Source organism: Protobothrops mucrosquamatus, unplaced genomic scaffold (assembly GCF_001527695.2).
Source record: "Protobothrops mucrosquamatus isolate PMUCROS unplaced genomic scaffold, P.Mucros_1.0 scaffold1558, whole genome shotgun sequence".
Taxonomy (NCBI): domain Eukaryota; kingdom Metazoa; phylum Chordata; class Lepidosauria; order Squamata; family Viperidae; genus Protobothrops; species Protobothrops mucrosquamatus.
Window position 1 is genome coordinate 220,980 of NW_015387727.1, and position 26,089 is coordinate 247,068.

At 36.6% G+C, this 26,089-nt stretch overlaps 1 protein-coding gene across 3 annotated transcripts in view; it reads left to right on the forward strand.

The window, feature by feature from the left end:
• Positions 1 to 26,089, forward strand: part of LOC107293272 (myosin heavy chain, cardiac muscle isoform) — an 87,263-nt gene that overhangs the window by 6,299 nt on the left and 54,875 nt on the right. Inside the window, exons 5-17 of one of the 3 annotated variants that reach the window (XM_015822419.2) lie at positions 1,059 to 1,086; positions 1,851 to 1,944; positions 2,680 to 2,703; positions 3,983 to 4,075; positions 10,665 to 10,728; positions 10,822 to 10,920; positions 12,894 to 12,997; positions 13,919 to 14,057; positions 17,899 to 18,017; positions 19,135 to 19,284; positions 21,275 to 21,445; positions 22,095 to 22,274; positions 24,099 to 24,231. In XM_015822419.2, coding sequence (XP_015677905.1) covers positions 1,059 to 1,086; positions 1,851 to 1,944; positions 2,680 to 2,703; positions 3,983 to 4,075; positions 10,665 to 10,728; positions 10,822 to 10,920; positions 12,894 to 12,997; positions 13,919 to 14,057; positions 17,899 to 18,017; positions 19,135 to 19,284; positions 21,275 to 21,445; positions 22,095 to 22,274; positions 24,099 to 24,231 — 1,398 coding nt within the window. Of the gene's footprint in view, positions 1 to 1,058; positions 1,087 to 1,850; positions 1,945 to 2,679; positions 2,704 to 3,982; positions 4,076 to 10,664; positions 10,729 to 10,821; positions 10,921 to 12,893; positions 12,998 to 13,918; positions 14,058 to 17,898; positions 18,018 to 19,134; positions 19,285 to 21,274; positions 21,446 to 22,094; positions 22,275 to 24,098; positions 24,232 to 25,184; positions 25,195 to 26,089 lie in introns of all 3 variants that reach the window. The other 2 variants (XM_015822420.1, XM_015822421.1) reach the window with 2 other exon arrangements.

The window sequence follows — 26,089 nt, forward strand, 5'->3', positions numbered from 1 at the left end:
AAAAATAAAGTTGAAATACAAGTAATCCCCGAGTTACGAGCATTCACTTAGTGCTCGTTTGAAGTTATGCGATAAGCGCCCCCTAGTATTTATGAGCAAATCCCAAAATTACAAATGTTGCAGCACCACAGACACTTAACTGCCTTACCATAGCCACAGTTTTACTCCAGTTGCTAGAACAAGAACTGAGTATTTAGAAGTACCCTCAAGTCATGAAACACTTGCTTTGGAAAGAGAATTGCTCCATTCAAAGTTGTTGTTACTGGATTTTCTAGTTATTTACTAATGAATAGCAACTTTTGGCATGATTTAATCTGAGTTTGTTTCCCTCCTCATCCTACAGATACAAATTTGTTTTTGTTTGTTTGCTCCTTCCTTCCTTCCTTCCTTCCTTCCTTCCTTCCTTCCTTCCTTCCTTCCATTTCATTTCATTTCATTTTTCATTATTTCATTTCATTTATATACCCACCCATGTCACAAGAAGTGACTCTGGGCACCATCAGCAATGAACAGTTCACTTGTACAGCTATTCAGGATTTCAATGGAATTCCTAGCTCAATCAGAAGTGGCAATGTGTAACTAGATGTCATCAGCATACTGATATATCGTCCCAAAGTGATAGATGACATTTCCTAACAGTTTCATGTAAACGTTCAATAACATAAGGGACAGCCTTAAGCTCTCTGGGACCCCACATTACTTGTACTCTGCACTATCAGCAGATACAAATGGAGCTATCATAGAAGAGGCCCTCCAATTTCCAAATTCTGTAGAATACCATAGTCAATTATACTGAATGCTGCTGAGAGGCTAATAAACCAAGAAGAATGCATTCCCTCATCTAGGACCTGACAGCTACCATCCACTAGAACAACCAAACCCATTTTTTATTGATGATCAGGATGATACATTTTCCTGTAGGATTCTCTGTAGTAAATTCTTTATTACTTTTTTGACAAAGTCCCCTAAAATATGTATTTTAAAAATAATGGAATTATTTCCTACAAATAATCTATGAGGAGAAAATGCTGCTGACATTTTTTTTCTCTTCCACATAGATCGAGAAAACCAATCAATGCTGATTACGTAAGTGACTCTTCTCAGATGCTTTATATTCAAAAAATACTTTTTTGTAATAGTTTCTAGAATTTTTAGCAGAACAAGCAAATCTAGAGAAACCTCATTTTGTTCTTGGTTGCTAAATCTTTCCATTTTGGCATACAGTTAATTTTGTCCTTATATTCTAAAAGAAACCGTGGTTTGTATAAAAGCTTTTTATTGAGATTACCTTAAGGCATAAATATGGCACATTTGAGACAGACTGTCCTAGTATTCCTTCCTAATATACATGAACTTGGATCTTGTTTGAGAAGTACTTTGAGAACATATTAAAAACTCTGCTGAATTAAGATCAAATTTCTTTTATTCCAGTACTTATTTGCTGCAGGATCCAATTAAAAGCATTACATCAACAGCCTTTACCTGATACTGCTCATGAACAACTTTTATTCAGTGATACATTGGTGATGAGCTTTCATACAGCATCATTACCATTACCTATGGAAAATCTTCTCCTCCATATTGGATGAACTTTCCTCTTTCCTCTAATGTTCTATGTCTGGACTGCAGCTATAGGGATAACCACTAGATGGCAACAGAGTTTTCAGTGTCTCTTTTCTGCCACATAGAGGTCATCTGGATTGTTGTAACCAAGTTCTGGTAGCCCCATTTTTCTGTAAACATTCACTGAAAGAACACTTTAAGGGAAAGATAGCTAAGTCTCATTACAAAAAGATTAATTTTCAAGTTGTATTTTCTTGTGAATTAAAATGTCTTTCTTTTGTTTACAGTGGAGAATCTGGTGCTGGTAAAACTGTGAACACAAAACGTGTCATTCAGTATTTTGCCACCGTTGCAGCAATTGGTGAACCTGGAAAAAAAAGCGTAAATACAAATAACATTTACTTTGTATAAACACTGACTACACAGTCACAAATAGCATGATAATTACCTAAGATGCTTTAAAAGAATTCCAAGTGGAAAAAAAACCACAAATGTTTTCTTCAGTAAGTTTGCACCATTGTTACAATAGTTATGACTGGCTTCAGGTATAGCTTATAGATATATTAAATATTCTCTCTCTATCTGCTTCTCCCAAATAATGTTGAAAATGATAATTTTGCAAATCACCCTCTTTCAGACTATAAAAGCTAGTTAAATTTGAGTATAAAATGCCTCTGACCTAGAGGAAAAACACTGCTGTTTTGGTTATTTACAATGCATATGTTTTGCTATTGTCCTATTGGAATAGATATGCTTTGCCATGAATTATACAGGGCATAAAGCAGCTTCTTCAGGCAGGACAAGAAATGAACAGGTTTAACCAGCATATATTGAGCAAGTAATTGAAACACTGGTCTGATTCTAGATGATCAGGACAAGGACTAGTCAGGACTAGTAGTTTTGAGAGAAAAATCAATCCATGCCGTAGAAACTAAGTCTATACGTAGGTACAATTTCTTGATTAAAAACAAGAATCTTAGAATTAAAATTATGTTGTGTCACATATTGAAGTGAATTGTAAAAGAAATACCTAGCAAAATCACAACTGGAAAGGATTGATAGATGAATATAAATTCTTGCCTTTCCTTCAATTTTGTTTTTATGTTTTGTTTTAAGCAGCAGCCAGCCACCAAGACTGGGGTAAGTTATCTATATTTGATTATGTGCCATCAAACTGTTGTCAACTCTTAGTGACTATGCAGATAGTAATCTATGTTACCAAAAGTTAATCTAAGCATTTCCTGAAGTTTATAAGTCGTGTGTGCTATAATGTTAGTGCTTCAAAATGTAAATATTATCCATTTATTGAATAATAATTGAAGTAACTATAAAAGGAACACATGATTCACAACCCTTCCGTATTTGCCAGTTGCTTTTTCCCCATTTTTAAAATGGTTTATTTGAGGAACCGCCTCAGCTCGGTGGGACTGGCCCGCCCCACCTGCACTGGCAGAGAGGGCATCCTACAAATCCCATCAGTCAAGGAATTTTGGCTGGCGGAGACCAGGAGAAGAACCTTCTCCGTTGTGGCTGCTGCCCTTTGGAATGTCTTGCCTCCTGAAGTGAGATTGGCTCCCAGCCTACTGACTTTTCATAAGAGCCTTGAAACCTGGTTCTGCCAGATGGCTTAGGGTACTAATGGGGGAGCTTCACACTGGAGATGGTTGACCAATTAAAAGCTAATCCCACATCCCCCCCCCATTTGTGTATCTGGCTCCCTTCTCCTCCATCTTGTGTTAATGATTTTATTTTGTCTGCTTGTCATTTTATACTAAAATATTTTAATATTTTTGTAATGTTTAACATAAGGCAATGCTATGCTGTATGTCACCCAGAGTCATTTGAAATGAGATGGGCTGCAAATAAATTTGATAAATAAAAAAAACAAATTAAGTAAATAAATAAATTTAATAAATAAAAAACAAATTAAGTAAATAAATAAATTTAATAAATAAAAAAACAAATTAAGTAAATAAATAAACAAATAAATTTAATAAATAAAAATAAACCAAATAAATAAATAAATAAATAGAAAATCTTGGTTGCACAGAAAGATGAAATTGTTTCGTAAGGCTAAGCTAATGTAATGTAGGCCATCTGACCAAATCCAGGGATTCAACTTCTGCATCATAAAATTCACTGGCTGACCTTGGGCCACTCATTTTCTTTCCACCCAGACAGGTTATGGATATGAAATGGGAGAAATATCTTCTATGTCAATTTCCTTGAGCTTCCAGAATAAAAGCATTTGAATTGCCCATAACCCTGATTTAATTGTTCTGTCCGAATATCTGAAGTTTTTTGCCAGCATATTCTTTGCATAGTGTTGCATTTTTCTGTTATATCTAGGTGAAGCCAGAAATTGGGTATATGATATATGGTTACATTCTAAAGGTACTTAAATTTTTTGCATTGTAAGGGAAACCTGGAAGATCAAATCATCCAAGCCAATCCAGCTTTGGAAGCTTTTGGGAATGCCAAAACTCTGAGAAATGACAACTCTTCACGTTTTGTAAGTAGGATTTCTAGCTCTGGAACCTTACCATCTTGCATTATTATGCTCATAAAATAGAAGCAGAAATTGAATTACATTAAAATCTGTTTTCTAATAGTACTGCATTCCTTGATTAAGTTATTGGATGGTTTTTTACAAGTAATGTCAACAGCTGTTCTGCTGTTACTTATTGGAACATTTTGGCATAGAAATTGTACCATCTTGGGATTTTAGCAACAACTTGGCAAGCTAAAGCATAAGCAAACAGTTGATTTATTCAGGTTTCCTGAATAAAAATAAAATAAAAATGGCAGAAAAAGATGCTTTTAGAAGTGTCCCAGAGGGAATTCAGGTCAAAAATTTTATACAAGACATTTTCCAGCCCCATCAATTCCAGCCAGTGATTTTCTTCTTCTTTTTATGACTCTGTAATCCCTTTTATCAGGGTGGAGTTGAAGCAACTGAATGAAACTGAGCATTTACTGGCCGGATGCCCTCCCTGACACCTACATAGAGTTCGCAGCAGATATTTTATCTTTGCGACCTTATAGAGAAATATCTATCACTATCTAGGATTGAACTCTCAACCTCCTGAGTGTGAGGTGAGCGTCTTCACTTCTAGATCACTGCACCACTCGAATCCAGCCAGTGATAATTATCCTAAACCAGGATACAGTATTAAATGTTTCTGTTTCCCTCATAGGGAATCATTTCCTTTGTCAATATTCTTCTATTTCTGTGCTCTGTCTTTCATTTTACTACTGCCAATGCTGTCGGTGCTTTTCAACCTGTGGTATACACACCATTGATGGTACTTTGGCACCTGGCAGGTGGTATGTGTATGACGGGTTCAAAAGCACTGTAAAAAAAGTGTAAAAGTGTAGTGGGGGGGGATGAGCTGAAGCAGCGGCAACACCACACAGGCCATGGGAGAGTTAGCTGGAGCTGCGGTGTTGCTGGGGCTCTGCTGAGCGCCCGGAACTGTGGGCTGATTAGTGCTTCCGGAAGCAGCTCACAGCCTTGGGGAAAGGAGTCAGCTGCAGCTACACCAAAGAGAAAGGGGGGGAGAGGAGAGGATATCAAAGGAGGTTTTGGAGGAAAAGGGAGAGAAAAAACATAACATGGAAAGAGAAGGGGACGAAGTAAGATACAGAGAAACACACAGCCTTGGGGAAAGGAGTCAGCTGCACCAAAGAGAAAAGAAGGAGGGGGAGAGGAGAGGATATAAAAGAAGGTTTTGGGGGGATATGGAGAGAAAAAACAAAGAGAAGGGAAAGAGAAGGGGATGGAGTAAGAAAAATGGAGAAACATACAGCCTTGGGGAAAGGAGTCAGCTGCAGCTACAATGAAAAGAAAAGGAGGAGGGAAGAAAGGAGAGGATAGAAAGGGAAAGGGAGAGAAAAAACAGATGACTGGGAAAGAGAAAAGGACGGAGAAAGAGAAACAGAGAAGAGGAGAGGATTCTTTGAGTTAACCAGAAGGAGAGAAGGGGATAGAACAGTGCACAGATTAATGTCAGAGAAAAAAGCACAAGTTTCTCATTAAAAGTGTGGTAAGTGGGTCTACAGATAATCCTCAACCTACAACCACAATTGAGCCCAAAATTTATGTTTAAGTGAGAAGTTTGTTAAATCAGTTTTGTCCCATTTTATGACTTTTCTTGCCACATTTGTTAAGTGAATCACTGCAGTTGCTAAATTAGTAACACAGTTCTTAAGTGCATCTGATTTCCCCATTGACTTTGCTTGTCAGAAGGTTGCAAAAGGGGATCACGTGACCCTGGGACACTGTGACCATCATAAATATGAATCAGCTGCCAAGCATCCGAATGTAAATCATGTGACCCTGAGGATGCTACAACAGTCATAAGTGTGAAAAATAGTCATACGTCACTTTTTTCAGTGCCGTTTTAACTTCAAACAGTCACTAAGTAAACTGTTGTAAGTCAAGGACTACCTGTACTTGATCACTTTTTCATTTGTTTTTGGTCATCAAGTTTTTGACACCTTGCTAAGTGACTGGTGGTACTCAAATATTCCCAAATCTTAAAAGTTGTATAATCTTTGAAAAGGTTGAAAAGCACTGGCTTAGAGAATATACTGTTTAGTCAGAAACATACCCTAGAACTACAGAGTCTAAGTTTATGGAGTTGGTCCTCCCACAAATTCTATGCTTTATGGGCTCAGCAAACTCTGTCCAATTGATTTTCCTCCTCAGATGTAAATTTGCTAGAAGTTATGGTAGTCACCATTGAATGTGATGCTATCTACATCCTTAACTACCTCACTATTGCCTGTATAGTTATAAAATACTGTCACATAAGAAAAGAACAGAATAGAACAGAATAACAGAGTTGGAAGGGAACTTGAAGGTCTTCTAGTCCAACCCCCTGCTCAGACAGGAAACCCTGTACCTTTTCAGACAAATGGTTGTCCAGTTACTTCTTAAAAACTTCCAGTGCTGGAGTATCCACAACTTCTGGAGGCAAGTTGTTCCACTGATTAATCTAATTTGGGAAATTTCTCCATAGTTGTAGGTTGCTTCTCTCTTTGGATAGTTCCTATCCATTTCTTCTTGTCCTGCATTCAGGTGCTTTGGAGAATAGCTTGACTCCCTCTTTGTGGCAGCCCCTTAGATATTGGAACACTGCTATCATGTCACCCCTCATCCTTCTCTTCATTAAACTAGACATACCCAACTCCAGTAACCGTTCTTTATATGTTTTAGCCTCCAATTCCCTAATCATCTGTTTACCATTAATAAAGGTGTAATAGGGAAATATCTGATAATGCCATCTGCCCTCTTGGAATTAAATATATTAGACCATTTACACATTCCTGGCATGAAGTGTTTACTTTGGTTTTTGCAAAATTCCTAAATATACACAAACTGCTTCCATGCTTACATTTTGTACTTATCTAGGAAGTGTGACGGTAGTCCAAAGGAAACTTCTTCAAACCGATACCTTCCATTTGTGTTTGGATAACAATTTTAGAATTGGTTATCCTTAACTAAACTGAAGAATACAAGATAGTTTAATGAACTTGTGGATAGAGAGGGATACTATCTATATTTCACTGCCTTCCTCTAACATTGTTCATTCCCCAAAGAATACACTTCTTATATCAAGTAATGGTCCAAAGCTTTAATTAGTTTTGATGTTTATTAAGTGCATCTCATTTTTCACCCTTTGGATTATTTTCCGCTAAAATCATTATTATTCACTGGAAACGAGAAGGGACTCCCGCATGCTTTGCAAGTATCTTCCTGTTTATAGTGAGTAATATGAATTTTGGTGCTATTATAACACAGGAAAAGCTATAAATTATAAGGTCATCAGATTTGGATTACAAAAGCTTTATCGTCATTTGAATCTTTGTAGTCCATGTCTGGTAGCCATTCTAAATTAGATAGATGTATGGTATGTGAAAAATAGGTATGCAGGTAATTGTTCTAGATCAATTAGCAGTAGCAGTGGGATATAATTTGCTGCCCCCATTCAGTGCAATATTCATACAGTATTATGGGTTGAAAAAGAAGAAGGACCATCTAAAGTTTATAAATAAATAAACAAATACAGCGTTTTTTTTACTGATAAAACAAGTACAGCACAGTTTTGTATATGTGAAACATATGAGTGCTGTGTAATATTCTGTAAGGGAGGCAGCAAAAACAAGCTGGTCACAATAAAACCAAAGGAAGTATTTGTTCTAATTATGGCTGCAAAGCTGCAGAAACCACAGTAGACTCCAAATTCACACATTAAAAAAAAAAAAAGACTGAAGTTCCCGACAATTTGAAAACTATCTATGCTGTTGTAAACTGATAATGTATTTTAAGTCTCTGTATATACTTGCACAAAATGTGTGTCTTTCCAGAAGGAGGAGTTAGAATAAAATGCATATATCTTTTCACAGATAACTGAATATCACCTTTTCTTAAGCAGTCCTAAACAAGCAGACTCCATGTATACCAGTGGTAGAGTATTCATCTGTCAGAATGTTTTAGAAAGCCTTTTGACTTAGAATAGTTATAATAATAATAGTGGTAGTAAAGTTGGAAGGGACCTTGGAGGTCATCTAATCCAATGCCCTGCTTAGGCAGGAAACCCCATACCATTTCGGACAAATGGCTGTCCAGTCTCTTCTTAAAAACCTCCAGTGTTGGAGCATTCACCGCTTCTGGAGGCAGGTTGTTCCACTGGTTAATTGTTCTAACTGTCAGGAAGTTTCTCCTTAGTTCTAGGTTGCTTCTCTCTTTGCTTAGTTTCCACCCGTTGCTTCTTGTCCTGCCTTCAGGCGCCTTGGAAAATAGCTTGACACCCTCTTCTTTGTGGCAGCCCCTGAGATATTGGAACACTGCTATCATGTCCCCCCTCGTCCTTCTCTTCATTAAACATACCCAATTCCAGCAACCGTTCCTTATATGCTTTAGTCCCCTAATCATCTTTGTTGCTCTTCTCTGTACTCTTTCTAGAGTCTCAACATCTTTTTTACATCACGGTAACCAAAACTGGATGCAGTATTCCAAGTGTGGCCTTACCAAGGCATTGTAAAGTGGTATTAACACTTCACGTGATCTTGACTCTATCCCTCTGTTAATGCAGCCTAGCACTGTGTTGGCCTTTTTGGCAGCTGCAGCACACTGCTGGCTCATATTTAGGTGATTGTCCACTAGGACTCCGAGGTCCCCCTCACAGTTACCACTATTGAGCAAGGTACCCCCTATACTATACCTGTGCATTTGGTTTTTCTTGCCTAAATGTAGAACTTTGCTTTTTTCACCATTGAATTTCATTTTGTTAGATAGCGCCCAGTATTCAAGTCTGTCCAGATCCTCCTGTATCTTAAGCCTGTCTTCTGGAATGTTGGCTATTCCTGCCAGCTTGGTGTCATCTGCAAATTTGATGAGTTCCCCATCTATCCCCTCGTCCAAATCGTTGATATAGATATTGAAGAGCACTGAGCCCAGAACAGAACCCTGGGGGACCCCACTACACACTTCCCTCTATGTAGATGCGGTTCCATTGAGGACCACACGCTGAGTACGGCCGGTCAGCCAGCTACAGATCCATCTGGTGGTGATGCTGTCTAACCCACATTTTTCTATCTTCCAAACCAGTTCCAAACCAGTGCTTCACAGCAGTTTGGGGAATGGCTATAGACTTGGTTGTTATCACAGTTTTGTTTTGGAAAAAATGTAATTTTTTTCTAGAGTTGAGCTTCTCCCAGTACCCTCTATGCTTACCTAGTTCTCTTGACAACATGTCAAATATATTCTAGCTGCTCTATTTTTCTGGATTTTTAAAAATCACTAATCTAGCTAATTCCTGCAGCAATGTACCTTTCTTTTCTGTATGTGACGTTTTTCTATCTCTAACGATAGTTCGGGACATGGAATGATATTTTGGCTATTTTCTGTTGATGTTGCAAGGAAGGAGGTTGCACAGTCATTGGAACATTGTGTGTGTTTCATGTTCTACAAAATCTCAGCAAAAATTAAAATAATCATGGATATGATTCAGACTATTTTACAGTGACTGCCAGAGAAAAATGCATTTGTTTTATCTAAAGTCAAATAGGGAAACCTGCTCAATCATGTTAAATGACTGTGGGAAAATATAACAGAATAAGGTAATATTGAGCATCCTGCTGATGTTTCTCAGCAGGAGATATTCAGTACCATATTGCTTCTGATATTAGAGATTATAGTCATCATGATCAGCAAATGCTAAAATACAACTAATAGGAATAATAATTTTAGGTTAATATAAGTACAGTATGGTTCTTGCTTTTTTCCATAATTATTGGCAATTTGATTTTATAATCGGGTTTCATGCTTCACAACTCAAGGTGATCAAAAGTAGCTCACTGAAAAGAATCATCAAACAAATGTCTTGTCAAAACAAAGCTAGACCATTTCACAGAGACCTATTAGTAATACATTCATAGTCCTGGCAGTGATAAAAGAATTCAATAGTGCTGATTAGAGCTGATTGTGGTAATGTTATTACTCAGAAGCAATTGCCTATTCCTGAATAGACCACCACTTTTAAGGTGGTCTTCAAGCAATCTGGCATTGGAAATAACATCTGTGGATTTAGAAGCTGTGTGTTTCTGTGTCAAAGTCAGAATTCTTGATTGTGATGTATCAGAGGTAGTGAAGGTGAGTTTATCAAGATCTCTGAGTAAAACTTGGGAACATGCATGGCAAACTCTTTTCTAGCCATCATCACCACAACTTCCTTTAAAGAAGATTCATCCTTCCAAGGAGTCATGTTTTTTTAATTATGTATTGGGGAAACAATTTGTTTCATTTGTCTGAATCGTCCACCCTAAAACTAGATTAATGAAACTTAACAGTATGTGTAAACCAAGACACTATTGAATATAAATTGTATCTTATTGCTTACTCTAAATAAACCATTGCATTTATGCAATAAGCAATGATTTAAATAAACCATGTTATAGCATAATGTGTGAATCAGCCACAGATTTATCAAAACATCCAAACAATGCAGTTATCAAAGCAAGCTTATAGTAATAAAGTGGACTATATTGGCTCTATATATTGTCATTTTCACATGTTTTTAAATTTTGTACAATAGGGAAAATTTATCAGGATCCATTTTGGGACTACAGGCAAGCTATCATCTGCTGATATTGAAATCTGTAAGTAGTATACTGCTTGTTATAACTATAGACTTTATATTTCATATACAACTTTCAACCTATTTTTCAGTTTAATTCTTCACTCTCCACTAGATCTTTTAGAGAAATCCCGAGTTATTTTTCAACAACCCGGTGAAAGAAGCTATCATATCTTCTATCAAATCTTGTCAGGAAAGAAAGCAGAGCTACAAGGTAATAAAAAGGAAGTCCATGCTTTATGTGGATATATATATTCTGGATACATGGGTGGATAGAGGAATTGAGAAAGAAAAATGGTAATGTGAAATAACAATCATTTCAATAAAATAATAACACTGCAAAAAAAGTAAGCAATCTGGAAAACGTTTAGTAGTTAAGATGATATCATTATTGGCCATATTAATCACAGATTCTTAGTCTGCAAACTCTTTCCTTATCCAGCACTTTAAAATAGCACATATAGAACTTCTGTTAGATAATGCTGCATGTATATAGAAGAATGAAGTTTCTATGAATAATTTGTGTTTAAGGTAGAAGATTGCATACACATTGATACATATATAGCAGTGAAATGCTAGAATTCCACTATTGGTCAAGGTAGACAGTACTGTCTATATGGATTCTAACTTATGTACCTCAGTTGATGTCTTGTATTGAGATTCTGGATATAATTCTGGATGAACAGAAAGCCGAGCTACTGATAATACTTCACATAATTTGAAAGAGGAGGTTCCTTTCCATCCATTTTTTACTTACATCTATATTTTTGTATGACTACATCTGTTATTACACATGACCATTTTTTAATTTCAGTAGCTGGTCCTGTTTATCATGTAGCTTTACACCCTATTTATGCATAGGGATTGTGCATTTATATGGATGCTTCCTGTAATATGGGCAAAGCTTCCCTTTATACATGTCCTAAATTTCTGCTTGGCAAAAGCAGTAATAATCTCATTTTTTGTTCTTGTCATCCAAGCTGAGTGGACCATCTGCTAAATCCTTAACCAGTTAGCCTTTACTATGGCCTAATTAAGGTAGATTAGAGGAACTGTTTCAAAGTGATTTTCAGCTAACAGGATTTGGATGGAAATATTCCACAGTGAAAATGTACCTTTCATGGTTTATTTATTCTTATGCTATACTTGCTGGCCTGCATGGATTGTTGCATGGATAAACTGCGGTCCACACAATAGTTTTGCTGTTACAATCAATTATTCACAGTCTGCACAGCTGTATATGTAGAATGGCAGAAAATGTACTAGAAGTAATAATTTTGTAGGAGATTCTAGTTGTTGACCACATTTTCTGATATCTTAATAAAATTTTGAAATAATCCTTTTGTCCTAATTTTTATTATTATTTTGGGGGGGGGAGAGGGTGATATGTTTCTTGCCCTGATTTGGACATTTGAAATTACATTGCTTCTCCCCATGACATCAAGATATTAGAATCAACTAAACACAATTTTGTTGGACTTTTGAAATATGAGAAGCTGTGTAAATGTCTTTGCCCTTTATTATTTGTAGCGGAAGAAGGATCAGCAAGCACATCTGCCTATGCAATTTGACTGAAAAGCTAAGCAGGGTGTAGGATATGAGTCTATTGATCATGTGGAGTTAATTGCATAAGTATAAGAATGCGTCATTAGATTGAACTATTCAGAGAGACTTGATTATCCAGGCAAATAAAATAAAAAAATAAAATAAAGCTAATTTATAGTTTCAGAATGGTTTGGAATTCAAGATCTTTTTATTGCTGTTGAAAATGTGTTCATGTTATCACTATTATATTAGGCTGATTTCTTTCTGAAGGGCTAGGAATGTCAATGAAAGTTCTTTATAGGAACTAGGTTAATATAAGCAAAGAAGTAGAATAAGCCATTTTATAGAGATTAAGTGTGGGTTTATATATTTTTCAACAATATCTATTGTTTGGCACTAATATTGTTGAACTGCATTGTTCTGTTCTATAAATCCCATTGAATTGGCGGAACTTATTTCTGTGTAGATATATGCAGGGTTGCATAGTAATATAATTTAAAAATAGAAACTGCACACATTTGTGTAGATCTAATTTCCCAGCAACTTTGATGTATGAATTGCACGTGTGCTGGACTATATTTTGACTTAACAGGAGCCCAGATCTTGAGAGAATAAACTGTTTTATCTTTTCCTCATTTGCAGATATGTTATTGGTGTCAACAAACCCATATGACTATCACATCTGTTCACAAGGTGTTGTTACTGTGGATAATTTAGATGATGGGGAAGAGCTGATTGCAACTGATGTAAGACTTGTTTTTTATTGAAGTACAAAAGGGCATAAGCTGTTCAGTGAGAACCACAGCAATTTTCTTATTTGAGTCAGTTCAAACCAATCCATATAAATTGTCTCACTCAACAGAATTGCTGAGCATAAATATGCAATGACTCCAGGATCAGTACATCAAAAGAGGATAGTTTTCAGTATGCAGAATGGTCTTAAGAGTGAGTCATCCTTAGCCTTCCTGTATATTATTTCAGAACAGGACTGTACCAATAAACCCATGCTATCTATTGACTTTCATAAGTTGAGGTAAGAATGTAGCTGTGCTAGATCAGGTCAACACCCTTCAAAGTTCAGAATTTTGATTCTCATAGTGCTTAACCAAAGCCAACCAGTGTGTTTGCAAACCAGAGATGGCAACATAGCAGTTTCCCGTTATTTCCTTGAAATGGGTATTTTGAGGCATGCTGCCCTCAGCAGTGTGAAGTTAATACTGAAACTACAAGACAGCCTTTGATAAACCTGTCCTACTTACATTTTTTTCAACCTCATTTTAAAGCTACTTAAGGTTATCAACAGTAATAACATCTTTGAATAAATATATCCAGAATGTATTCAGGGAGTCTGTTTCCCAGTTTGAGCACTCTGCTCCCCCTAGGATTTACCTAATTGTATTTTCCAAAACAGTTTGTTAAATGACGTGCTTCTTTTAAATATATTTTCCAAGTCTCATAATGTGCTGTTAATGTGGCTAATTGTTCCATCAGCATCAGGAAATAGAACATGAATAAGACTTTTCCAACAGTTTCAGCTTGAGTTTTCAATACTAGAAGAAGCACAGTAACACCAGCACTGCTGTAAGGCAACTCTGGAAAACAGAGCAGCATGTAGCTGAGGAGGCAAATAACAAAATATCTTTTTCTTTTCTTAAAATTTTTAACAGCAAGCCATGGATATTTTGGGTTTTGTTGCTGATGAAAAATATGGTGCCTACAAACTCACTGGTGCAATTATGCACTTTGGAGACATGAAATTTAAACAAAGACCCAGGGAAGAGCAGGCAGAAGCTGATGGCACAGAGAGTAAGCATTTTATTTTTTTGTTTACCAACTGTGTTCCTTTTCTTGTTTTGTAATATTAGCATTGTTTTTGCTCCTAATATTATTCCCACATAAAAATCAAACTTCTTTGTGGGAATCTTATCTATAGATCAGTATGCTGCAGTTGGGCACAATCTGAGCATATGGTTTATGGGAGTGGATTGATGTACTATGCCAGGGAAAGAAAACAGTATAGTTTTCAAAGACTGAAAGACATTAATTGCATAAAAAGAGACCGGAATAATTTTCTCACCATTTGCTGAGCACTTAATGGAATAGAGAGGTTAAAAGTCCCTCACTTAACTCCCCACCATTCTCAATTCAAAAGATTCTATGATTCCCATCATTCCTTAATTAGAGTAAAAAGTAATAAGTAGTTTTTGTGAGTGTTACCTTACCCATCATTTTGCAATGAGGACCCCAACATTACTATACAATAGGATCTTCTGGGCAAGGCGGATCTGCTAGGAAGCCCTTGGATGACTCTCTTGTGCCATATATTGAAGCTGATTTTACAAATTAATCAAAGTGTACATGATACAAACCATACTGTTTTGCTTACATTCACTATTTACAAGACATAATTACCCATGTAAAATATACAGGGTCTATGAAGACAATATATTCTTCATACTGGATATGTAATTTGTTCTGTAATCGCTTCAGAATCAGCTATTGCCCCCAATCAGTAGCTATTTTTTACATGATAATGTCTTCCAGACAATTGCCTAAATTATGATCTTATGTGCCCATTCTCTACACTTCCAGAGTAATACCTGCAAAATCACCTTGTATTCAATAGAATACACATTGAATTCTTTCTGAGCAATCAGTTTCTCAGTGTCATGAAAGAATATCTATGCATGCAGGTGATCAGATCACACTAATTAATTAACTATGGTGAAAGGTTTCAAGATGCATATGGTCCCCAAAAGTTTCATGTGTAGTTGTTAACATGCCCTCTTCTATCTATGCCAACTTTAATGTAACAGAAGGCAGGTAATTAAATTAGGGCTGTGTGATTCTTTAGATTAAATTTTGAAAAGTTACTGAGGGGGTGCAAATAGAGCAGCTGTCAGTGTCTAATTAAGAATCAACACCTTTTAAAAAAATATTTCTCTCACTTTCTTTTTCTCTTGCCTTTGAACTGAAATGGACTCCTTGTGACTTTAGGGAAATCTGTCTATATATAAACTAAAACTCTCATTGTCGTGACCTTTAACTGTGCAAAATGGTACATCTTAGGGCAACAATTTTTAAACCAAGATACCTCAAACAGGCTAACTTACAGAATGTATCCAAAATCCGGGCCCATGATTTTCAGGAATCCACATGTTTGGAGCTTCAGTGCTACTGGTTGCTGTGGTACTGCAGCTGCAGTCACATAGTCCTCATTGGTAACATTCCATGACAGTTTCCCAGCCAGTTTTGCAATGCCTCATTCTTCAAACCCTACCTTTGAACTGTTTGAACCCTATTTTTGCTTTCTTTTGCAATATTCTCTTTTATATGCAGGCCTTTATATTTTATTTTATTTTGTGATTTTTTTTCTAGTTCTTTCTCTTCTCTTTTACTGTTTCCAGGTATTACAATGTCTTCTATCCAGATTTTTTTTTTGTCTTTCTTATTAGCAATTTTTAAGTCTGGGGTGCTATGTAACAGGTGCTTGTCTGCCTGAATTCTAATGTCCCAGAGAATTTTAGCTTCTTAATTTTCTATTACTTTATTTTGTGGTTCCACCAGTTCTTGCTTGCCAGCTTATTATTACTATGGCTGATTGCAGTTTAGATTCGATTTGGCATTTTTTCCTCTATTGAATCCTTCTGAAGGACTTGGGATAGGTAGAGGTTGTTGTTTGATGGTGTTAAAGATATTGTAGGTTGTAAGATGTTCAAGCAAGCTGAATTTGCCATTTTAATTATTAATTTCTTAGTCCCACCTATACCCTTGATATTCCCTGGTAGTATCCCATGCCAGTACTAACCAAATCCAGTTGTGTTTGACTGTTAAGATTTAAAAAATGCTGGGTAGATGCTATTACATAACTGACCTAGATTTCTGTTCATAAATACATACAAAAGTGTCTATTTGGGCATTTTCTAAATGTAAATATACAGTAAATATAAATGTAAATGCTATATATTTAATAAATAATGTAAATATGTGTTAACTCTTCAAAGCAGGCTAAGTGAGCCAGCAATCACCACACAGATTGAAGAAACACATTTTATTGTTGTAGGGCAGGGGTGTCAAACTGCCAGTCTGCGGACTGGATGTCACATGTGGACGCCACGCCCACCCCAGCTCCAGCAAGGGGGAAAAAGTCACGATACATCACAACACGTCACATGACGTGGCAAGTTTGACACCACTGTTGTAGGGTATGGTAACTGAATCTTCTGCCCCTAAAAAAATAATGGCTGGCTATTTTGAATATTTTTTCCATGCTGCCTTCTTTTTCAGAACTGAATTTCATTTACTTTCCTTTAGCAGCTCTTCTTACAGTTCTTGCATATCTTTGATAAGGCTACTTCTGCATTCCTCTACTATATTCCAGCCCCAGTGGACTACATAAAACCCTCTTCTTCAAATTTTCTTATAACAATAATATGTAAAGTAGATTGGGCTAATAGATCATGATTGTTCTCTGAGAAAACAATTGCATTTGTGCCCTTTCAGATAAAATAAAAAATTAAAAGCCTGTAGTGGAATCAATCTAAAAAAAAGTTTTGCAGATTTATTTATCAAGATTGTACTAAAAAAGGAGAAAAATATATACTGTCCCAAAGTCCTCTATGTCTTAAGATGTCCAGTCCAAGACTACTACTTTATTGGCTCTGTTCAGTATAAATCAGAGTGAGAACTTCTAAGAAAGTTTAACCATTATCACAAAGATGGGTGTCAGTTCACATAAATGTAGGCACCTTTAAACACAGTTTTATGCAGGAGTTCAGAAGTTTAAACCTGAACAATTTTTTCCCTTCAAATTTCCACTAATGTCTCAATTAGAATAAGAATAAACAGTTATAACATTACGTTGCATTAGATGATGATTATTATTATTTCTGTTCATGTAACTATGGTTTACATTTGTATTTTTTTAATTATATCTCGTTCAATGTCTCATCTTTTGATTTACCTGACACTTGCAAATGTTATTTCAGTAATTAAAATAAATATATTTCTGTGCCAATGTATACAAACTGCTTATTAATTTTTCATTTTCTTCTGCTTTATGGTTATACACCTTGAGTGTCATCTAGGTAGAAATGCACCATATTTTGAAGTAATCATAATTATAAAGCTACAACCTTTTTCTAGACAGCTAGAATTTCGGCTACTCTGCCATCAGTTAATTTTTTTTTTTTGCAAGAATTGTTGTTTTTTTTTTGCAAGAACTGTCTTCTTGGCCTCAGCATGATCATTTCTGTGTGACTGAGACTATACATTGTCTGAGCTATAATGCGGACAAGTCTGTGTTCTACCAAGTGCCAAGATTTTTTTCTTGAGCTAAATAAATGTCAACACATAACAATAGCTAGACTTCCAAGTATTAGTCCTGGATGGGCGATAAATCTAAAGTACCTTTAGGAAAAATATATGATGGAAGTATTTTATTCTATTACATGTTTTATGTTAAATGTAATTTTAGCTCACAATGATTATCAGCAGAGCTAGTAGTTGTATTATGGTTAAATTTCTGCTGGTATCATACATTTCATGTTATTCCTCTGCTTTGGAGTTCTGTCCTAGAATATGTTCTAGAAATTAAAAAATACCCATCCTCCTCCTGTTTTACTGATTGAAATGCTGTTTCTTTCAGGTGCTGATAAGGCTGCTTATCTAATGGGAGTTAACTCTTCTGATATGCTTAAGGGTTTGGTGCATCCAAGAGTGAAAGTTGGAAATGAGTATGTCACTAAAGGCCAAAATGTAGAACAGGTGAGAAATCCTTAAAACCACATAATCTATCAAGATGCCTCTTTCACATCCAGTTGATTCTTCTGTAAACAGAAGTATTATTACAAATACTGTATTTATATTTTTATTCCTATTGCTACAATTGTCCAGTATTTTACATTCCATGACTATGACTTTTGAAAGGTCCAGTCAGCACCTGAACATCATAGTAGTTAATGATCACCAGACCAAGCCAAATGGACAGGATGTATTATATACGGTTCCAGGTTTCAACAAAGTTCATATGAAATTTATCAAATTATCATAAAACTTTAGGCAAAACAATGTTTTTCTCCATAACTGCAGTCCCTTAGTATAAACCTAGCCACAATGATAAAAATAAATCTTTGAGGGACACTTTGGTTCCACCATCTAAGAGTACTTCTGTAGAAACTTACAAATCTGCTGCTTATAACCGCACAGCAAATAGTGTGTGGTAGAAATAAGACTGCAAATTCCTATGATTCTGAACTTGAATACTGTACAACACTCAATCCTGCCCAACTCTAAAGAACAATGAACTATGCAGCACATTTTAATGCAAATTTCAATTCAGCAAAGAAGTATATAGTTTGGGAACAGGAAAGCAAAATTACTTTGTGGCATTTCACACATTCTTTTTTCATAGCGAGTCTGAAAAAATATATGTAGCTGTTTTAAGGCACTTACTCATTTAATGTGAATGTGATTCTTAAATGCATCCAAATAGAAGTATCGTTTTTCAGGCTCATAAAATACAGGTTGCTCTAAGGAATAGCAAAGATGTATAAAGCACTCTTGAATCATTTCAAAGCATTCACAGTCCTAGTAAACCAAGCCAATATTCAATATATATTGATGTCATGCTACACAGTTCAATTATTGACATTTTATCCATTTTATTCAGCAGTAGAAAAAGTGGGAGACTAGCAAATATTGTATAGTTGTCAGAGTGGGTCTGTTATGGCTTTTCCTCCTAAGTTATCAGTATATTCACTGAATCAAAGCTATTCCACAGCAGAAGTGGAAGCAATGAGTTTTAATTAATATTTCTAGCAGATGATAAATTTCATTACATTCTTCATTATATACCCAGCCATTGTTTCTCATGTTTGCTTAGGTTACCTATGCTGTTGGAGCTTTATCTAAGGCAGTATACGATCGAATGTTCAAATGGCTTGTTATTCGCATAAATAAGACTTTGGACACTAAATTACCAAGACAGTTCTTCATTGGAGTATTAGACATTGCTGGCTTTGAGATCTTTGACGTGAGTAATTGAAATCAAAAATGTCCACAAAAGAGCAAGTTGATTTAAGTTAGCAGACTTTAATCGAGTATTTTCTTTGGAAAATTTTATTAAAAGAATTATTAGTGTCCTCTAGTCCACGGCTTTTCAACCTTTTCACCGATTGTACTACTTTTAGGATATGGCAATATTTGAGTATTACCTAGCAAGGTTTCAAAAACTTGATGACCAACCCCCCCCCCCCAAAAAAAACCTGTTCAAAGTTGCAATTGCACTGAAAAGACTTATGGCCATTTTTCACACTTATTGCAGCATGCCCAGGGTCATGTGATTTATATTTGGATGCTTGGCAACTGATTCATATTTATGATGGTCACAGTGTCCCAGGATCATGTGATCCCCTTTTGCAACATTTTGACAAGCAGTCAGGCAGGGCTGCTGGTGGCCAAGTGCTAAGGCAGGACTTCCCTCCCTCTTTCCTTCCCTGTCTCCCTCTTTCTCATGGTCACCTCCTTCTGAAGGAAGAATTTGAAACACCCCCCCATATTTTCTCTCTTCCATATATTCATCAAACAAAGAAAAGCTTCCAGAGACAGAAAATACAAACTGCTGAGTGAACTAGCTTAAAAAGGCACATTCCCCTTTAAGAATTAGCCACTGGCTAGAAAGGAAAGTTGAGCACAGCCGGCACTTAAGGAAGAAAAAAAAATGTAGTAAGTATTGGCTGCCAGCTAAGGCAGCCTCCCCAAATGGCTCCATTCATAAGTAAAGGAATGCTACAGGCAAAATCCATTCAGGAGAAAAATACTTCAAAATCCCTTGCAGCAAAACTTACAGCTAACAATAGCAAAGCAATAGAAGCTAACACGAGACATCAGCCAAATAGAAATTGCCAAACACTCCTTAAGAACACAAAGCCCACATTGCACAAATCCTAGAACTTCAAAGTCACGAAAGCACATAAGAATCCTTCCACTCTCCATTTCCCTCCCTCCTCCGTGCCTCACCTCCAGGCATTGCTGCCTTTTTTCATTCCGCTTGGAGGGTGACCCCTCCCCCACTGCATTTCTTGCCTGTGTGCTGCTACCAGCACAGGTGGCTGCCACAGCAGTTGTAGATCAGTTCATGGCCAGCCTGCTTGATCTCTCCTCTCCCCCCTCCCTCCTCCTCCTTCTTTCCCTTTGGTGCAGGTAGACCTGACTCCCTCCTCCCAAGGCTGCTGCTTTTTTCTCTCTCTCCCTCTCCCGCCCAAACTGCCTCCTTTTATAGCCTCTCCTGTCTCCGGGCCCCCTCCTCCTCCTTTCTCATGGGGGAGGGTGAGCCAGAAGTGAGCCTGGGACCTTTGCCTTGCCCCAGCCACTCTGCAGCTCCAGAGGACTCTCTCACAGTAAGTCCTTGCCTGTGCTGGCTCTTTCCCTCCCCCACTACACTTGGCTAGGCAGGGCTGTGTATCACCTGCCATTTGTTAATGTACCACAAGTGGTATGTGTACCACCGGTTGAAAAGTCCTGCTCTAGTCCACCCACTTCTTAGGCAATAACTAATCAGAAGATTTCTTTGTTAAAATAGTTTTAACAACCTTCATCAACCTATTTCACCACATGCCTTCTAGGGGTTTTAGACTTAAACACTCATAATATCCAGTATGATGACTTTAGTGTTATGTCTAAAGGCCAATGTTACTAGAAAACATCAGATTGGTGAAGCTTGGCTAGCACCTTGGAAAAGTAGAAATGCAACTAATATTAAAATCTTGATTGCTTCCTGGGATCACTGGTCTAATGTAAAATTAATATCAGCAGGACAATGATGACTTCATATCTTTGTGAAACATGCCTGAATAATTAGCCTAGCAGATTTTGTTTTTTTTAATGGCTACAATGTTTATGCACACTAAAACAGATCTTATATTTAAAGAAATTCAAGTTTTATCAAGCCATATAGAAATTTTGTCTTAGTTACTCTGTTTGATTCTATACAAATTGTTTTTTTTTTCTCTCTCTGCCTGAAGTATAATAGTTTTGAACAACTTTGCATTAATTTCACAAATGAAAAATTGCAACAGTTTTTCAATCATCACATGTTTGTCTTGGAACAAGAAGAATACAAAAAGGAGGGCATTGAATGGGAGTTCATTGACTTTGGATTGGATCTACAGGCTTGCATTGATCTAATTGAAAAGGTACTAATAAATTCATCTAAGTCCCTGACTGTAAATTAATTTAAAAGGTTGAACTAGCGCTATACATTTGTCATTTTTTTCCAATAGTCATAAGAAGCCTGCATAACCTTTGGGTTGGCAAGTTAAATGTACTTAAATGTGTTTACAGCATGGCCATCAAGTTCTGATTTTTCTATGTAGGATTAAAGGAATTAAAAAGAAGGATCAGTTTCTTGGCAGACCATTACTAACAACATGTAGTTTTATGGGTCACAAAGCATATAGATCTGAGTATAAAATGCTTTAGTTTCTATCTCTTTCCTTGAGAAAAATATGTCAGCCCATCAAAGTATTTTGAAAGCAAAAATATCAATATTATGTCAGCAACTGGGATAAAATTTAACATCTTCACATGCTATGTCAACAGGTTTTATAGCAGATGGAAAGAATAATAGATTAATGGTTATGATAAAAAAAAAAACCCAACTCTGTACCAGTAGCATTCATTGCTGGCAACATACTATATATAGTTGGAAGAACAGATTCCTAAAGTAGTTCCCATTGATTGTGACTGCTTAGTATTTTAGTATTGTGGTACAACTGGAAGGATGCAATTTGGGAAGTCTGTCATTGTTTGTTTATTATTCTGTTGTTGTTTTTTTGCTAACAGCCCTTGGGCATCCTTTCTATTCTTGAAGAAGAATGCATGTTTCCAAAGGCTACAGACATGACCTTTAAAGCCAAACTCTATGACAACCATCTTGGCAAATCACCCAATCTGCAGAAACCAAGGCCTGACAAAAGGAGGAAATACGAAGCACATTTTGAACTTCTGCATTATGCTGGAGCGGTAAGAGCCTCCTTCCTTCCTTTCTTCCTTCCTTCCTTCCTTCCTTCCTTCCTTCCTTCCTTCCTTCCTTCCTTCCTTCCTTCCTTCCTTCCATTTGCAGTTGGAAACATCATAGAAAGTTTTTCTTCTATTACATCACTTTTTGTAGACTTATATCCTGTGGGGAATTAAATGCCATGGAACAATGAAGCATAGTGAAATTGGGAGATGGGAAGAGTGAAAAAATATTTTTAGCAAAAAGAGGAACTGGGAAAAGGCTGGGATTTGAAGTGGAAATGTTTTGAATCTACTTTTTGCACTAGTAATGTATATCTTAGAATTCAGCAAATAAAAATCAGGATATCACTTTTAGTACACTTGATGCCTACTTCCTCTCACCTTTATACTGATAAAATTCATGCAATGTAATGTACAATAAATGCTTGGATAGGCAAGCCAGAAATATACAATCTTCGGCCAACAAAGCACACTTAAATTTTTTGAACAGGGCTAGGGTTTGGCATAGATTGCCAAGTTTTGTTTTGTTTTTTTAATAGCAGATTGCACAATTACAATGTTAATGGGTTGCTGAAGTTGTGTTTTTTTTTACCTCAAACTGACATCACTGAGCTTTTATTCTTCAGCAAACATGTATGGAAAAGGCTCCAAGGACTGGAAAGAAGAGAGCTGTGCACAAAAAATACAGATTTATTAATATGTTAAACTAAAACCAGGCCAGCCACTTTATGGTTTAATATCTTGTATGCATCAGACCATTTTTTAAAATTCATCTTTAAAAATATTTTTTAAAAATCATTTTTAAGAAGGTTGGTTGTCTAGTACAGAAGTATGCAGTATTTTGATCCAAATTGAACAAAACAGCTTTCAATCTGTTGTTCATTACTTAGTTTTACCTATTAGAAGCAACTCCAATAAGATGCTTCTACCATGCAGATTCAAGAAAATGCTTGATTATGGATGAGGTGAAGCATGTAGCACTGCATTACTTTGGTCTCTCCATTTTCATTTGGAAAGAAAGAGATTGCCAATGTAGATCAAGAACTCACACATTGGAAGGCATTGTTTACAAAGATACTTCCTGAATGTTAAGGGCTCACTCATCAAAAAGTTAATGTAGCTGAGGGGAAAAAAAAGACCAGGATGAAAGTGAATATTCGGTTAATTAAATACAGTAAATCATATAAATTATGCTGGATTAAGTATAACGTAGTGTAGAACATCTTTGTTATTATGAATTAAAGGAAATGAAAGGCTGGGAGGCCAGGCAGAAGAATGGGAAAATGAGTGTTCTGGAGGTATGATATGTTACCAAAGATCAATTATACCTTTTCTCATATACAGGTAGTCCTCGGCTTACAACAGCTTGTTTAGTGACCGTTCAAAGTTATAATGGCACTGAAAAAAGTGACTTATGACTATTTTTCATATTTACGATTGTTGCAGCATCTGCATGGTCATGTGATTCAAATTCAGAGGCTGGGCAGCTGACTCATATTTATAATAATTATAGTGTTCTAGGGTCATGACTTCCTAACAAACAAAATCAGGGAAGCTAAATTCACTTGACAATCATGTTACTAACTTAACAATTGCAGTGATTAACTTAACAACTGTGGTGTAAAATGAGGCAAAAATTCTCTTAACAACTATCTCATTTAGCAACAGAAATTTTGGGATCCACTGTGGATGTAAGTCAAGGACTACCTGTACTTCATAGGTCAAAACTGACTATAGAATTGATGTCAAGTAAAAAGAGAATTATTGTTTGGGTAGTTTAGTTTCTAGCTTGCTGGCTTTAAAATTCTTTTTTGGTACTTCTTTTAGGTGCCCTATAACATAGTTGGTTGGCTTGAGAAAAACAAAGACCCACTCAATGAAACCGTGGTGGGTATTTTTCAGAAATCTTCCAACAAACTTCTGGCCAGCCTATTTGAAAATTATGTGAGTGCTGACAGTGGTAAGTGGAAGAATCTTATATTTTATTTCTTACATCACATACTAGAAAATGTGGCTTATAAATATATTAGCTTATGACCTTGGAATATTTGGCAGTGGCAAATGTTAGGCATATAAATATCTCTCTGGGGAGCAGAGTAAGAGTCAAGAATTCAAATTGTTGGTACCTCATTAAGTCTTTTTACTGGCTCTGCTTAAATAATAATTATAAAGCAGATATTAAAGGGTGCTTTACATGTAAAAATATGTTGCACAACTAAATATTGCCTATTAGGGTAGGAGCAGAAGCAGTGGGTTGGAATTATAAGGAAGGAATTTCAGAGATATTTCCTCAATGTGTGCACTGTCAGCTAATGGAGTAGGCTTCCACATGATTGGTGTGGAAACAAAGATTGGATCTCAGAGATGCTCTAGTACAGGGCTTTTCAACCTTTTCACAGATTGTACCACTTTTAGGACATGACAATATTTGAGTACCACCAGGGCTCAGCAAGGTGTCAAAAACTTGATGACTAAAAAAAGGGGAGGGATTTTGGGTTTTACTGATTAGATTCATTTGTTGTTATAGAAATGGCTAGTTTATAATATTATGGAAAAGTAAAAAGTTGAGGTTCAATGTTAATGCTTCCTTCTACTGCAACAGAGGAAGTCTGTTCTTTTTCCCTTCTCCCCCTCACTTTTCCCCCCTTTTTCCTCCCCACTGTGTCCTACTATTTGCTTTTGTATTTTATTCTATAATGTAATAAAATATTACAAACTGTAGAAAAAAAGTACCAGTTTTAATTTATTCAGTGGCTGTTCCTTTGCTGAATCACCTTCCCTTTGCACTGACAAATGTATGATGAATTTATCCATGTTTATTAATATGCACCACTATCAGCTAGTTCAGGGGTCTTCAAACTTGGTACTTTTAAGACTTGTGGACTCTTGAGCTAGCTGGTTGGCCCTTCTGAGCTCTTCCACAGTGTAGTAAGAATGCACCCCCCCCAATCCCTTCCCTGTACCCTTAAAGACACAGGAATCAAGTGCAAAGCAAGAAAATAAATAAACACAAACTCTGTTTTTTTCCTCTTTAAGCTGCCTCAGCTGTATCACATGTCACAACGTTGCAATTCTGGACTGAAAGGCTCTGGCAATTGCGAAAAGATTTAGCTTTAAATTAAGCCTGTTTACCTTCAAAGAAAACTTTCTAAAAGCCACAGACAGACTCAATTAAAGGGGGTAAAACCAGGGATTTTTTTTGTCATAGAACGCCCAGAATGGAGTTCCAGCACCTTTTTTGGGATGGAACCTTGTAGGGTAGGCAAGGCGGGTTGTATGACGTGTGTGAGTTCCGGCACTTTTTTTTTTTTTTTTTTTACAAAAAAAGCACTGGGTAAAACTAACTACATTTGTTTAAAGGGATTAAATCTTTCCTGTTGTCTTTTTTTCCCTTTCCCCAGCCAAACCACATTCTTTTATAGCCTCTCCTCTCCTCCCCCCCTTTTCTTCAGTTCACCTCCAGCTCCAAGCTGCTCTGGAAGCGCCAATCAGCTGGAGCCCTGTCAGCTCCTGGGGCTTCTGCTGAGCCAGACAGTCCTGCAGCTGCCTCTCCCTCAGGCTTGGCTCACTTGGGCTCATTCCTCTCCCCTGCTACACTTGGCTAGCAATCGCGTACCACCTGCCATGTGGCAAAGTACCACAAGTGGTACCATACCACCAGTTGAAAAGCCCTGCTCTAGTAGATGCTACGATGTGGAGCAGGGGATTGAACACAATGGCTTCTATGGTTCCCTTTACTTCTTTATACTACTTGTGCTACTCAAAGATTATACTATTTTATAATCTTTGAGTAGCACAGGTATTTGTAAATCAGCCGT